The 16,052-nt window shown below is 39.9% G+C and overlaps 1 protein-coding gene across 3 annotated transcripts in view; it reads left to right on the forward strand.

The window, feature by feature from the left end:
* The first annotated feature begins 2,749 nt into the window (after nt 1–2,749).
* Nucleotides 2,750–16,052, forward strand: part of dmxl2 (Dmx-like 2) — a 40,967-nt gene continuing 27,664 nt past the window's right edge. For 2 of the 3 annotated variants that reach the window (XM_008404573.2, XM_008404574.2), the window contains exons 1-12: nt 2,755–3,159; nt 10,595–10,720; nt 10,984–11,055; nt 11,180–11,258; nt 11,427–11,571; nt 12,597–12,663; nt 12,763–12,935; nt 14,022–14,202; nt 14,299–14,479; nt 14,569–14,787; nt 14,881–15,152; nt 15,725–15,994. In XM_008404573.2, coding sequence (XP_008402795.1) covers nt 3,073–3,159; nt 10,595–10,720; nt 10,984–11,055; nt 11,180–11,258; nt 11,427–11,571; nt 12,597–12,663; nt 12,763–12,935; nt 14,022–14,202; nt 14,299–14,479; nt 14,569–14,787; nt 14,881–15,152; nt 15,725–15,994 — 1,872 coding nt within the window. In that variant the 5' untranslated portion in view covers nt 2,755–3,072. Of the gene's footprint in view, nt 3,160–10,594; nt 10,721–10,983; nt 11,056–11,179; nt 11,259–11,426; nt 11,572–12,596; nt 12,664–12,762; nt 12,936–14,021; nt 14,203–14,298; nt 14,480–14,568; nt 14,788–14,880; nt 15,153–15,724; nt 15,995–16,052 lie in introns of all 3 variants that reach the window. The other variant, XM_008404575.2, reaches the window with a different exon arrangement.

The raw sequence follows: 16,052 nt of genomic DNA on the forward strand, positions 1-16,052 counted from the left end.
TATATATATATATTTATTTATTTATTTATTTATTTATTTTTTCCAATCACATTTCTCAGACTTATGGGAGAGTAAATATCTCCTGGCTGAAGCTCTTTCAAGTTCAAAGCATCAATAAAACATTTGTATTATTTTATAGACTTACTTGTTTTATCATTTTTTTAAAGGTTTTAAAATGTTTATGTCAGAATGACACCATATGACATACTGTATATCAGAATATGTTGACACATGGAGACTGATCATAACACTTGAGGGTCATACACACACATTCATATCGTTATGGCTCAGGATGCCACTCGCAAGGGACAAGGATGTTAAATCTAAAACATTCTTTACAACATTTTAAAGGAATGTAAAGAAAACCAGTTCTTGTGGGTGAAAGTTCTGATCCGGTGTTTTTGATTCGATCTCTGATGGCTCAGAAATAATGTCTTATAAATTTCTGTTTGTTTGGGAGGAGTGTAATCTAATTACCAAACAACAGTATCCTGCATTTCACACATCATCTTCACTGTGTTTTTATTTGTTTTTTATCTGCAGCTTGCAAACATTACATTTCCCCAGTATTACTGACACATCTGTTTGGGAGCATGCAGAAGGTCCATTACATTTTTGCCACAAGGAGCTGAATGTTTTTGCACCTCGGGGGCCAGACTGGAACTCCCTTCAGCAAGCAGCCATCCATGAAATGGGAAAATCTATAACCCGTTTAATTCTGTTCTCTGTAGATCACGGCCTTCTCTCCAAGTGACATGAGAAGGCCTGCAAGCAGCGGTGACCTGCAAACAACCTTCCCCCGTCCTTTCTGCAATATTGAAATAAACAATAACTCTTACGTTGTTCAGTTTGCAAACACTGTTTTCTTCTGACTAAGCACTTTAGCCTTTAAGTTTCACAATGCTACTACATTTATATTTAGACATTTTTATTTCAGCATGCTTGGCCAAATAATCAGTACTTCTCAAGCATTAATTAATAGCTTTTTATAATCTACACCGGATTCCTCATAGTTCTTGCATGAATAAGCAATCTGTGGAGCTGTCTGTCTGCTTTTGTCTTGTTTGATTAACGTGGTTTGAGCCACAAGCTGTCAAGAAATGGATGCATTAGGACGATCACCTTTTCAGTTAAAAGGAAAACATTTCAAAACTTGATCCTCAAGGGATGCAGTCACAATCTTAGTCACTCTGGCTCACAGCAGCCTGCCCTTTAGAACTACTCAAAGACTAAAAAGATGAATGAGGCAGATATCTGGCAGGGACTCACTGAATTTCAATTTACTGGATGGCTCCATAGGTTACATAATGCCAAACATGGATTTTTTCCCCCCGTCCACCTTGCTGATTAATATTGCTTTCAAGGACCTATAGCATCCTGGATGCAATTTTAACCAAGTATTTTGACCGCTAAAAATATGAAAGAAAAAAAAAAAGAACTAAGCCAATTCATGACGCATGCTTCTACTTTGAGACTTTTGGTGACATTAAATGGGAAATATAGAGATGCTAAAACATTTTAGGACTTCTTTTAACCTGCCTGTTGTTGTCGACACGTTTATGCGCGTGTTACATTCTTTCTGAACTTCTGCTCTTCAGCTTCCTGCTCTTGTTGTCCTACGTGTCACTGGCCTGAAGGGAACTCCTGCCTGATGATATCAGTGTGGTGTGAATAAGTAGGCCACCGATGTGACTGTCAGCTGTGTATTAGTTATATAGATCTGTCCCCCTATTTATCTGGGGACAATAAAGCAGATTGCTACTGTGAATCTGTGAATGGGGGTGTAAAAGTAAGCTTAGATATTCAGCAAAAACTCTCTGTGCGCTGCTCTTAATCACATCAGTGAGACAGAGGGGAGCAGATAAGGAGATGAGAGACCGTCACCGTGAAGTTTAATTAGGTCTGGCTCACTCACCTTATACTCTCTACAAAATATGACGAGTAGATATCACTGTCCTTTCTTTGTGTCAGTGGCTTTTAAAACATGGGACAATTGCAAAGAACTGAAAATGTTCTAAAGATTAGTTGTTTTTTTGACATTTTGGCAAAGTTTCTTTTGTCACTCTTTTGACAATGTGAAAATCATGTTCTATGGCTTTATTACACAAGGAGGGAAATATTGCAAGCTTTTATTTCTTGTTTCATTTAGTTCTATTTTTTTCAAGATTCTAAAATTGCTGACCATTTGCTGACCAATCAAATAGTGTCTTGATCCAAATGCCACACAAATTCACTTTAGTAAATATGAAAAATTATGAACTAGAACTACAATTGAGCATGCAAGACAAGAAAACTGACTTTCTTAGGTGATGAAGACATCTGAAATCAAGCATTATTTTACAAGGACATGTTAGTTCATGAAAACATGAGAAAACATCCCTGCTGTGACATTCCAGTCACAATTTATTTTTGTTAGAGTATGTTTTCATTATGTGCGCATTGTTTGCTATTTTGTCTATGATTACATATATACTCTTGCTACTGTTACTTTTTTGCCTCATTTGATCACTATCCTCAGTTCCACAATCTGTATAGAGCAACAATTATAGAAGAGCTTCAAAGGGTAACAGGACGAGTTTAAAACTATAATGAAACTTATTTATTTAAGCTTCGTTCTCTCATAGACACAGTAATAGAATATTATTTAGGGATTCAGACACGTAATTTGCCTGCGATATTCATTAATTCACATTTCCCTATCTAGACGGCACAGATCTATGGCCATTCAGTCGTGCCTTGACAACGTCGGGAACGCGCATGTCAGGATCGTTGCAGAGATCCTGCTGCCTTGGCTCTCACGATCAATCGTGAGGATGGTGTTGTCTGCGAGGGGCTACGGACGCCTCGTTTTCTGTTTTTAAAACAGATGTCGGGAGCCGATGAAGTCACATGAAAACGGACTCTAATACCTCCTGAAGCCGACTGTCTGTGGAGAAGAAGACGCCACTGTCAGACCAAGGACAACGCTAACATTACTGATGGAATTCCCAGTCGTTGCTAGATGGAGAAACCGAAAGGGTGGACTCGTTATAAATAATTAAAGAACACATCTGCTGCTAAAATAGAAGGAAAATGCATCTGCACCAGGTGCTGACGGGAGCGGTGAACCCTGGAGATTGTTGCTACTCGGTGGGGAGCGTTAATGACATTCCCTTCACGGTGAGGCTTTGAATTTTATTGCTGTTTGCACAAAATGACAGCGGTTCGGGCTAACCACTGACTAGCTAGCTGGGACAGTTCGCCAGCTGACGCTTACGTCCACCGCAGACGGGGCTGGCGAGCGAGCTAAAGCACCAGCTAGCCGGGTTACCTTAGCAGAAGTGCCGCACCGACATATTCCCAGAGTCCAGACTACAAGTAGCATCCTAATCACATCCCCTTTCTGATTTACTCCCACGGCCGCCGTCATTGATAAGCTAAATATGCTGCTGCGAGTGACATGTTATTGCATTGAGCAACCCAAGGCACCCAGGTGACCTTTAGCTGCATCTTAAAACGTTAGAATTACCGCAAGGGAATCCCTTTTTTTTTTGCGCAGCCATAAGGTTATTGAGGAAACATATTTACTACGGGACAAACTCCGACTAAATAATGAAGCTGGGCGGTGCAATTTTACCGAGAAAGTGCGTTTGACGTGATTCTACACCAGAATAGCGTTTAAGCATTGTATATTCTTGTATGTGGTCGTTGCACAGGCTAAGCTCGCTACCATTTGGCGTTAAATCCTCCTCGCGGATCATTAGCTCGCTGTCATCCCAGCATCAGCTGCGCCTGCTATGACGTAGAGAGCCATATATGGATACATGCGCTAAAAAAGCTTGAATGGCACTGTTTGTTGTTCAGATTCAGGATATTGTACATTTTGACCCAACTCTGTCTACCACAATTTTTACACGCATGACTCTGAATATAGACGAGTATTACCGGAAAATATATGAGTTATTTATATTTTAGATGCTGGTGTAGGACAGCAGTCATTCAGTAACCTGCTTATAAACATGCTGTTTAAACAAGAAACACAAACACACACAAAAATCAGTGTTTGTGATTTGTTGACCCCTTTAGGTTGTAAAAATCAATGTGTCAGTCTGTGGTCTGGCAGCTTCCCAAAATTACTGTGTGCCTCAAGTAGATAGCACAGAGAAGCCAAATCAATATTCCATTTTGTGCAGTGGGTGATGGCAAAAATCTACAGTCTCTGGTATGCAGCGTGTTCCTACTCCCAACACCGTTGTTGGCATTAAGTGGATCGGTCCCGGCAAAGCATTGAGATAAGGAATGTAAATAACAAAATGGAGGAATTCTTGAGTCAACTGGGTTATGAATACCTGCATGAGGCGTATGGAACATCTTGTAAGGGAAAAAAACAAACAACAGAACATTGATTAGAATAACAATATCCTGAAATACTGTTTTGCTAAATGATCCATATGAACTATTGAAGCCTGTGTTGTAACAGTTTGCATGACTTGAATCTGCAGAATGTGTTTTAGAAATTCATCAGCAGCTTTCAAGCACAACAGCAAACACAAACGAAACTCTGTCTACCTGTTCCTGAAACATATTGCTTATGGTGTTATTTATAACATCTTTTAACATCAAAACATGCAGACGGATCGCTTTTCCTCTGCTTTTTCTGATTTTCCCCAATCTGCTGGACTATACAAGATAAATATTGTTAAACTATGATGGGGTCTTCTCCATCCTTGCCCTAGAATCCGGTTTCCAGATGAAGGCAGTTCAAATGTAAACAGGCGGATGTTGAACCCGCGGTCATATCTGCTCAACAGCGAAGGACAGGGATGGTTGTAAAGCTAAAGCCTTGGTAGTCGCTACAGGGCCCTGATTTCTATGTCTGGTGTTTTTCTTTCTGTGTTTGAGAGGGTTATTTGAAGAGCACTAGACATCATGTCCAATGCATTTACGCTCACACTGACCCCTAAGGCTCCTAGGCTTGACCCTGACAAAACGCATACACATACACACACAAATACATAGCTTACATCGACCATGAATGGACAAGCTTTGGCAAGGCTTTAACAGCGTTTCATGACCAGATTTATTCTCTTGGATACGATAAGAGATTTCCTTAAAGTAACACCGACAGTGAACCTTGTCTGACCTGTTAGATGGTGTTTATTTTTTACAATTTTTTAGAGTCTGCCTCCAGACTAGCTAAAGGTCTTTTACATTAGTAACTGAGGAAAAAATGGATAGCAGAAAATATAATGCTGACTAATTTTTAACCAGCATTTTAACACAATTTTTCTCTACAAAGACGTAAAAAGAAATAAAGATAGAAAGTGACACTGTTTTTATGAACTTGCTTTTTTTTTTTCTTTTTTTTTTTTTTTTACAGATATGCTTGGTTTTGGTGCAGACTATTGGAACTTTCACACCAGAGTTGTTTGGGTTATCTAATTCGTTTGAGCAAGATTGACTGCTGTTGGAGCTCTGATTTGGACCTAATAAGCCAAATCTATCTGTATGATTGATGGAAATCTGCGTGACCTGAAAATTATAGGAGTTTTTAGCTTTGACTCATGTAATGAAGGAAAACAAAAATCAAATTTTCAACGTTTGTCCATCACTGAACAGAACTGAACGTGACTCATGAGAAATTGTCCGATTCTGTGTCTCTGTTGAATTAATTGGACTGTTTGTTGAAGAACTGTAATCAACAAGACTACTGAAAGCCTCTTTTTATTATTATTATTAAACTAAATTAATTTGTGTTTTCATTCAGGGCTTTTGTAAATCTAGGACATTTTACAATGACTTGCCTATTGCCTAAATAGGAATCACCAAAACGAATCAAAAATGCAGACAAAATACACTTTATCTGGCAGTAATTATGGCTGAGGATTCTTGTTTTTCACCTCAATGTCGCACTTTCTGGAGTGTCTGGGCGTGCGGAGTCTTATAGTTGGCTGAACAAAGAGGCCACTGTTAAATGTGCTGTTTGTAGGATTATTATGATGGAAAATGTTAAATAGTGTCTGGGAGCAGGTGCAGAGCTCTTTATGTTTAATGGTGGAAGCCGAGTCAGCTCTGCGGACTCTGTGTACACTTACCCCGTATAACTGTGCGAACTGAATAATGGCTGAATTTTATTTGATTTTTTTAAAGGTTTATGTCTGCTTTTTTATTACTTGATTTACAGGAATAAACCACCAAATTAAAAAAAAAAAAAAAGCAAAGCATTTTGGGCAAGATGTACAACTTTTTTTATTTCTCAAAGGAATATTCTCTCGTGTGAATTTAAACTGTGACCAGAATTCAAAGGTGAGAGCCTGATAGAGAGGCACCAAGCGCGATCCGGATCGCGTGCAGTTTTCTCGTTATAAGCATCTGTTTAGTTTGCTGTCATGTGACACAATAGCAAAGGCCCCAAAAGTATAACTGCACACAGAGGGTCAAAGTACAGGTTATAGGGATAAACTGTGCCTACAAGCTGACAGAACCACCACAGTTTACGACAGGACAGAGCTGATCAACTATAGTCAAAATGTAACCCTCTTAAACGTGCGAGCTGAGTCAAACATGGAGCTCACACTTGATACTAGCAGCTGCGGTTGTGGAATATGTGTCTGTTCATGCGTACGGAAGAGGCAGTTTTTGATGTATGAAGGCAGAAGTGTTTTATCATTCTCCTTCCTCTTATTTGTTTCCATCAAAGCACATGACTGCTTTTGCTCCTTTTGCTGAAAACACAAACACAGTTAAAAGCAGCTTCATGTTTGTCCTGTGATAGTTTACCTTTGCTATCTCTCAAAAGTCCGCAGTTTGCTGACTTTGCTTTCAAAAGTGATACGGGAAAGAATTCTAAAGTAGGTCAAAAAAATCTAACCTATGCTGTTGATTTTCTTAGAGCACTGGGGGGGTTTCAGACGTTGCTGCTGAACGTACAAAATTAGAAAAACCTCTAAAAACCTTTTTTTTTTTTTCAATTGTTTATTTTAACATGACGTTTTAAAGTGCAGTTCCCTGTTTTGAGGCTCTGCTTATTGTTACACCACATCCAGTTGCATTCTTGCTAGATAAGGCTTTTATAACAAGCAACTTTGTGGATTTTACTGCATTTGCATTGCACTAAATAAACCTCTGAATGATTTATGCTGCCTGGATTCAGTGGAACAATCAAAAGCAGTCAATGATCTAATTTGATTAATGACTGCAAATCTGATCTATTTTAAATCTAATTCAATCAAATTAGATTATTTGATTGAATCTTTTCTTGGATCAAATACTTAGCTTTTCTAGCTTTACAGTGTTTTGATTGGACAAGGTTTTCAAAAGATGTTGGAATTTCAGCTTAGTTTGTTCGGAAAATAAAAACATCTGTCGATCAGTTCCATAATTTCTAAATATATATATGTGTGTGCGTGTGTTTGAAAATGAATCTTTCTGTAAATATGTCAGCATTATCTGTTGCATTGTCCATTGATTAATCTGTCTTTTTTTTGTCTAAAGTGCGGCCCAAACGAGCAACAGAACTGCTCAAAACGTAAAAGGAGTGTAATATAAAATCCTCAGAAAAATATCTGGATAGTTAGATTTCATTTTATTTTATTTGAGCATTGCTATGGAAATGTATCTTCACAATTATTCAGAGTACTTAACAACCAAGAAACAATGAGCAGAAATGCAAAGGTACACGAGTAGGAAATGGTCTGGTCCAGGTGTACAAAGTAGGTTGTTGTTCTGATAAAAAATCTTTAATGCAAGCTAATAATAGGACCTTAGTTTCTCAGTGAACTGCTTTCAGATACATTATTGTTTTTACTTAAGACCCAACTGTTAGCTACTGTCAGTTTACTGACAATTATAAACAGCTTTTATTTAAGAACATCTTTCAGTACAAACCTGCAATTTGTTGATTTGTATTTTCTCAGGAAAAAAAGAAATGGTTATAAAATAATGTTCTAATGATTTCTCATTTACTTTTGACTTTTAAGTCTTCCCCTTATTGCTGTTTCTCCCTTTAACACTTGTACTTCTTTTCCACAGAAACCAGTCGTCACATGATGTGCTAAAATGCTTTTTTGTTTCAAATCAAGGCAATGACTCACGTGCCACAGAACTTAGGAAATATAAAACTCTCTGTTGTTGTAGAGTATTAGTTGTGTGGGCCACAGTGTCTTTTAAAGTACAATCCTGAATCTCTACATCATTGTGTAACAATAAAATGAACTTTTGAATGGGATCAAATTTTAAATTGCCTCGTGATCTCACATCATTGTTTAAACTTTGAATATTTTTAACACATCTTCTTTTGTGGGAAGAGAGAAACGATGCAAGCACACCGAAGCTCAACACGTCCAAGATGTGAGGTGTGCCGCCGACAAACTGGGTAGAGTGAGCTCTCATATTATGCTTGTGTGTGTGTGTGTGTGTGTGTGCGTGTGTGTGACTAAGAGAGAGAGGTGCAAAGCAGTCCTAGACAGTGCGTGACGGTGACTGCTTTTAATTTCTGCTGTAATGTGCAGGTGGAAATGCTGCAGTGATAGTAAAGCAGCCGCTGCAGCTGCCTTAGCGCTTTCTACATCCTACAGCCTAAATCTTAGCGAGGTCCAAACATGGGCCAGCAGCGGTCTCCAGTATTAACTTCACCCACTGGCTGTGGCGTTGTGCTGCTCCGTGACCCAGCAGTTCTCAGCTTCTCCTCCTGTTCTCCTGAATAATGAAAGACACGAGTCGTCATCTCGGCCGCGCTGTTGCTTGCGAGGCCAGGCTTGCCTGTCTACCAGGTGCTGTTATCATCTCTGCCATCCTACTATTGCACGCTAGCTGACAGCTCTAACTGCTCTCAGATCAATTTACCTCTCAGTTCATGCTCCAAATCCAAATGCAGGTCGTCCCATTGAGCCTGCTGGGATCTAAGCCGGTGCTGTATTTATTTCAGCAGATGGTTACTTTTGAATTCTGCAATGTGTGTGGGTTATCGGCGATGTTATATAACTGCAGCAATGTGTTTAATATTAATTAGGCCTGTTGGATTTTTGGTTTTCTTTAACGATAAATAAGAATGCTGCAGTAATTATTCTTCTGTTGTTCCTTCGAGAATGTTTCTCTCTTTTTCACCTTGCCTTACAAAATCAGCTGTTGCAGGGCCGTGTGACGTAGACCAGAAATAACCTGTAATCAATCCTTCAATCAATATTAGTATGCAGTAATTCACAATATTTTTAATGTCGAAGTAGAGCCACGTTTGTGATTTTCTTTTCAAAGACGGTTAAATCAAGTAAGTCTTTCAAGGATGATTAGAAGAAGTACGAATAGGAAAAACACTGCTTCCCTGCAAGACAGTTAAAACTATGGAGGTTTTGGTGTTTCACCTGGACAGCAGATACCCTGAAGCCATCCACTATAAGGATCAGTTGTCCCTCAACACATGTAGTGAGATGTTTGAGCATGTTGAAGCATGCTGCTTTGCTTTGCTCTTTAGGAATTAACAATAGCGTTACAGACTTTGAAAGAAATGCCTGTACAAGGTTTTTAATGTTTTTAGTACTTGCATTTTAAAATACCTTGGGGATGTTTCTATTGATTACAATAAATCTGGTCATTTGCGAAATACATAAAACATTTCGAAGCAAAAGCAGGTTCTTGCACACCCGAGGTTTTTCCTATAAATTGGGAAAGTGGCACATATAGCAACACCAAGGAAACGCTGTAAGATAATGTGCCTGTTTTTATTTTCATGGTTGGTTCCAAATCATCAATAAATATCAAGTGAAGATTTTCCATAATTGTATAAAGTCTAGCGGTGCAATTTAAATTCAGTTTTATTACAGCACTATTTGCAGTTGTGGAGCTATGATTATACATAGTGAAATGTATTGCCAGAAAGTTTGTGATAATTTTTTTAAACCTCTTTTCAGCCATTGTTATTATCATAATGAAGACCAGAAAAATATTGTGCTAAAATTCTCATCCTAGTTATTCAACTGCTGTGCTTTTGTGCAGAACCTCCCAGTTTCTTTTTGCTTAGTTCTATGCAAATGATTCTTTTCAAGTAGAATTTTGCAAATATCCTCTTCAGTTTTTTACCTAGTACTATTTTTACTTTAAGTTACAATTTTGCTTCTCTACTTCCAAAAAAAGAACAACATCCTGTTTTAGTATTGTGATTTAAATTAACATAAGAGAGTTGATCTGTTGCTTTTATGCCTCATTTTGACCTGCAGATACACATACAGGATTCTAATAATCAGCTCTAGTCAAACTTTATTGCATATTTATAACAGCTCATGTTTCTGCTAATGGAAAACTGATGGTTTGTTGCAGCCAGAGATGCTTTTATTTTCCATTTACCAACTGCACCGCACAGCTGGATATGTGAGTCACGATGACAGGTGCACAAGAGCCTCCCACACTGTGCATTTGTTTCTTGCATATTAAAGAAGGGCATGACGGTTTACTTCTATATACACATGCATTTGCGTATCCCGAATTTTAATTGGCTTGTGTCGAAATTGAAAGCTTCAAAACTGTGGACGCAGTTGTGAAGAGCTAGAGTACAAGATGTCATCTTGGGCATGAAATTTAAAACCTTTCAACCTTGTTTCCTGTGTGTCCATCTCGTCTTCAGGCCTACGGATCAGGATGCGATGTAGTCATCTTGGCTAGCGACTTCGACTGCGTTCAGATTATCCCGGGAGCTCAGAATGGAAACATACAGGTGGGCTGTGTGGAGTGCTCCCACCAGCTTGGCAGGGTAAGTGTTGATTACACCCTTCAGATTCGTTCGCACATAGTTTTTGTCCGTCTGCGAGAACCGAGGATATTATCAATTATGTTGAGCAGAATGAGTAACATTCAGCCCTGTTTGCACCAGTCTTATACTGCCCAAGCTCTGTCTGCTATTCTGTGCTCTTGTTTCACTCCCCTCTCTATCCTTCTGTCTTCTGGGAATGACCGTGCATAAGAGCTGATGGGGTGAGTAATGCTGCGATGATGAACATGGCTCTTTATTTTTAGATTGCCGCTTCTTACGGAAACACGGTCTGCATCTTTGAGCCGCTTTCTATCAATCCCAATAAACGCCACAAGGTGAGTACGGACACCAGCATATTTCACAAATTTTTGTGATTTCAGACAGCCTTCAGTGGATTTTCATTAAACTTGTGCGCAAATAACATTGCATGGTGTGTCTCGCTTTCCTACCGACTAATAGCAACTTAACTATCAGTGGCAAAAGACAGGACAGTTCTTTCTTGATGCCATCACCTACAACCTGGCCTGGGACCCTCAAGGTATACATACGCTTTCTGTGTTTTAACCTTTTATACACAGCTTCCCCTTCGATTTGTCCAAAATGACATCTGTGGTATGAAAACATGACCCTATGCATGCTGCGCTGTGTGCTGTGGGAGTCACCGTGGGACGGAGGGTGCACTAATGAAGTGCTTTTGTGACCTCAGGGAACCGTATCCTGGCAGCAACTGAACGACTCCAGCTGTGGGCTCCTCCACTGGCAGACGCTCTCATAGAAGAGGAGGATGGGCAGATGATGGAGGACAAACCCCACCCTGTCCTCAGTGACTGGAACTGTGTCTGGCAGTGCAAGTGAGCGTTTGCCTTTTTCTATCCATATAAGCGAAAATTATCAAACGAGTTTGTTGTCAGCAATGCCAGTAAAACACCAAAAGGTCTTTTTGATAACACATCTGTTGCATCGTAATTTTGCTGTGTTCACTTCCACAAAGCTCTTCCACGTGTCCTGCCTCGATGATCTTGCGAGTTCTCACTCCTTCCCTTTTTCTGTTTTGCCAAAAGGTGGCTGCACATCAATTTGAATGATTCAGCTAAAAGGTTTCGGTTCCTTCTCTGATTCCTTCTTCAGTGGCCAGATTATGCCACTGAAGACATTACGTCATTGTCCGTGTATTGTGTTGCCTTCTCGTGACTCAAAAGGCTTCATTTTGAGTCACAGAAAGGCGTGACTCAAAAGTGAGTTTTATAATTACTTGATCACTTTGAAAAACAGAGATAATTTTTTGTAATGTTTTTTGATACTTTCAAGATTTTCACAAAAAAAATATGAATGTATGCACCTTAACCTTTTGTTTTTAAATGTCACGTGATATAAAGAATGTGGTTTCCTCTCTAAAAATTACTGTCCATTTTTGCTGTGAGAAATGTTATTACTTTTAAGTGTTTTTGCTTTTACAGATTAAAATCGAAACCAAAGGGATTTTTTTTTCGTCACCTCCCTGTAATATATAAAATTATTAACTTATATTTTACACCCTGAACCTTGCGGAAGTATAACTTTTCCTCGTAAAACGTTATTGGCAGCTATGTTTTCTCTAATCTCATCCACACTTTCGTAAAATGACTTTATGCCCGGCTGTAAGCCACTCCACAGTCACCAGACCTAGCTTAAAGCTGTGCAAACACACACACGCGATGTTACTAATTGGTATGTGATGACACATGGAAAGCCAGTGAAACAGGGAAGTGCAAGCTCACAATGACACAGCGCTCTGGACTTCCAAAATGCCTTTTGTTTTGTTTTTGTGCAGTCTTCCCTATTGAAAAGTGAACGTAGCCAAACATGTTTGTGCTTATTGTGTTTTTTTCTTTCGCAGGACCGCTGCGTCCATTCACACTGCCAAGTGGTCTCCTGATGGAGAGTACTTTGCAACAATTGGGAAGGTATGACTTTCACTTCAAAAAAAAAAAGGAGCAAAAACTGATTGTCTGTGTGATGTTTGTCTCATGTGATGCCGTGTGTTGATGTTTGTGTTTGCGTAGGATGACTGTTTACTTAAGGTGTGGTATCCCACCACTGCCTGGCGCTCAGCGGTGGTGGTCCAGGACCCATCTGATAAAAAGTCTCCACCTGTTCACTTTTCCTTTGTTTACTTGGCCCATCCTCGCTCGGTCACTGGTATGTCCTGGAGGAAGACCAGCAAATACATGCCCAAGTAAGAAAAGACAGGATTCTGGTCAGAATAATGTCTTTTTGTTCTTTTAGTGTGAACAGTGCATGCAATCTTTTGAGCTATTTTATCCATGGTTTCATGTTTTAAACAGACTATCATAAAAAATTTTAACATTAATGGTTTTCCCTACAACCTTTACCAAACTCGGGGGCGGGGTGGGGTTATTTCTAATGTTCTGAAAACTATATCAGTGCATCTTTTTTAATGCATGATTCTTTTTACAGAACATGCCACACATGCTGGACCTTAACCTAAATTAACAATCACAACCAAATATTTATTCCTACCTCATAGCTTAATGAAGATTTACTAAAGTGCCTTGTTTTGCAAAAATCACATAGTAGTAATTGCGTGAAGCCACTGGGAAATCTTCATCAGGTAGCAGAAAAAAGAAAACATTCTTATTTTGTTTTAACCAGCAATATAGCGCTTCTTCCTTGGCCTACTAAAATCCAAAATGAAAACATAGCCAAAGTGTCTCTCAGGGTGTTGCGTTTCAGACGGCATCTGAATCCCAGGATAATTCAGGGCTGGCTTTAAATAGCTCCGGCAGAAGAAAAGACATTCTGTAGAGCTTGATCAGACCGTGTTGTTGCAGATGAGATGCTTTCCTCATTGATTTGTTTGACAATTGAAAATATGCATATATATTTTCAGATATTAATGAAGTTTTTATCTAATCCAAGGTTTTTAATCTTTCATCACAATTAATCTGCTCCCCCAAATAAACATATTTCTAGTGTAATGTCTTGCAGGAATTCTGCAGAAATACCATTAAAAGTAATAATAATATTAAAAAAAACAACAGATCTGTGTTTCAGGGAATATTTGCCTGGTGCAAAAATATGCTGCAAATTTTTCATCAGTCAAAGTATTTTTGATTTGAAACTGGACTTAATTGTTTGGAGAAGAGAGATATTTTAAACACCAGGGCCGACAGTCATATTGCTAAAACGTGACTCTCTGCCTGGGTTTACAACGATTGTCTTAACATCTTTGCATCTCGAAAGCGGTTCAGAAAGTTTCGGTGAATGAATCTCAAACGTGTGATTTGCTTCTGATTTTTAGGGGAACGGTCTGCAACGTGTTGCTCACGTCCTGCGAGGACGGTGTGTGCAGGTTATGGTCAGAGACCCTACTACCAGAAGACAGTCTGCTGGGTGGGCAGATCACTGAGAACACACACACTTTCAGCTCCAGCCTCCCGGGTCTGGCAGGAAATAAGGACAAAATCCAGCACGCTTTAGAGGTGCGTTCTGCCTCGGAGCGCACATTTGAAAACTGCGACAGATATTTGTAAATCTGCATTTCTCATCGTTTTTGTTTCTGCACTCTGCTTGCTTAGTCAATCCACCACCTGAAACAGTTGCGCCGGGGCCGGCGGCGGTCCTCTGCTCTGGTGGCCCACAGTGACCTGCTACCCTCTCAGCTGGGCACACAAGACGCTCACACTCACCGCCACATTGCTCACCATGCCAACGCCCTGTGTCACTTTCATATCTCTGCCAGTATTAACCCAAACACAGGTAGGTTTTGTGTTGTTTAGACTTTTTCACCCTCGTGCAGTTTTCATCTTCACCACAGGTTCTTTCTCGCTCCCTCTGCTCCTTTCCAGACATCCCCTCGACGCTGGCTGACTCCTCAGTATTCAACCCTGAAGACAGCACCGGTGGTGGAGGCTTTGTGGTTCACTGGCTTAACAACAAGGACCTCAGTTTCACTTCATCAATGGACCTTTTTATGACGCAGCTCCGCAAGTTCTCCGAGCAGCACCTGGACCAGACTACTGACGAGCCTCTAGACCCCGAGGGATCCCCTATGAAGTTTGATTTTGGTATTTTTCACTTTCGGTTCCTCCAATGACTTTCTAAACAATCCTAAAAGTTGCATGAAGTGGTGAATAAAATATATGTTTTCTTTGTCTTAGACCTGGATGAGATGTCTGACAAAGCGTCCTCAGAGCACGGAGAGGAGGGGGATTCAGGGGAACAAGGAAGCACAAAGGCGTCCTCCCCTGGATCCAGCTCCAGCATGCCGTTACCGTCCATGCTGCTGGAAAGGAAGATGGAGACTCTGACCATAGAGTGGAACAAGAGTCCGGACATGTTGTTCACGATACACCCCACTGACGGTTCCTTCTTGGTTTGGCATGTAAAGTACCTGGATGAATTCAACCAGGGGATTTTCAGACAAGTTCAGGTAAGCGAGAAGATTAGCTATGAATATTTAGGTAGGCGTTAATAGCTAAAAAGCGCTGCAATAAGATAGTAGTTTGTTAAAGATACTATCCAGTGAAGTATTTTTTTTTAAAGTTAACAAATGTAGACCGACATTAAAATAACAAAGCATGGATGTCCACTGTGGGGTTTCTAAACACACAAAAACCAGTGAAGAAAAATACAACTAATTCTGCTTCGAGTGTTGATAGCCAATGACATTTAAGAGGCAGAAGAGCTAATCAGCTGGTTTTAGTGAGCAGTTTGAGACCTTCTGCAGATTTTGACAGATTCTGAAGCATTTAAGCGACAAGTTATTGAATCTATTTATATTTCTGTTTTGAGTGATTCCTTATAACTAGATTTTCTCCGTATCCACCACTTGTAAAATGAGCAAATGCCATATTCAGCTTGTATCACCTTATGTCATATTGCTGTGATTTTATGTTTTATCCAGCTGTACAAAATACAACAAAGTATCAATTTGATTACAGCTATAAAAAGAAAAAAAATCACTGTTAACAAATTTTTTTTCCTCCTCCAAATCTTCGCCAGGTCTCCTTCTCGTCGCGCATTCCGGTTGCTTTTCCTACGGGTGATGCTAACTCCCTAAGTAAAAACATCCTGATGTACGCCTGCACTTTGACTGAGGGCGAGAGCGCCGGGACCGGCGAACAGGGAAGAATGGTCCAGCGGATGTCCCGCTCAGCGTCCATATCCACCGGCCTGGGCTCCACCGCTGTCTCTCCCTCACCAAAACTTCGGCCTGGCATTAGCCCTGCCGTCATGATGGTGTCGAAGCACGTCGACGGATCTCTCAACCAGGTACAAGCCTGGGAATCGCCGTGTTACTTCTCACATGAATTTCGAATGACGTCTTTTA

The sequence above is a fragment of the Poecilia reticulata genome, linkage group LG3, assembly GCF_000633615.1.
Source record: "Poecilia reticulata strain Guanapo linkage group LG3, Guppy_female_1.0+MT, whole genome shotgun sequence".
NCBI classification, from domain to species: Eukaryota; Metazoa; Chordata; class Actinopteri; order Cyprinodontiformes; family Poeciliidae; genus Poecilia; species Poecilia reticulata.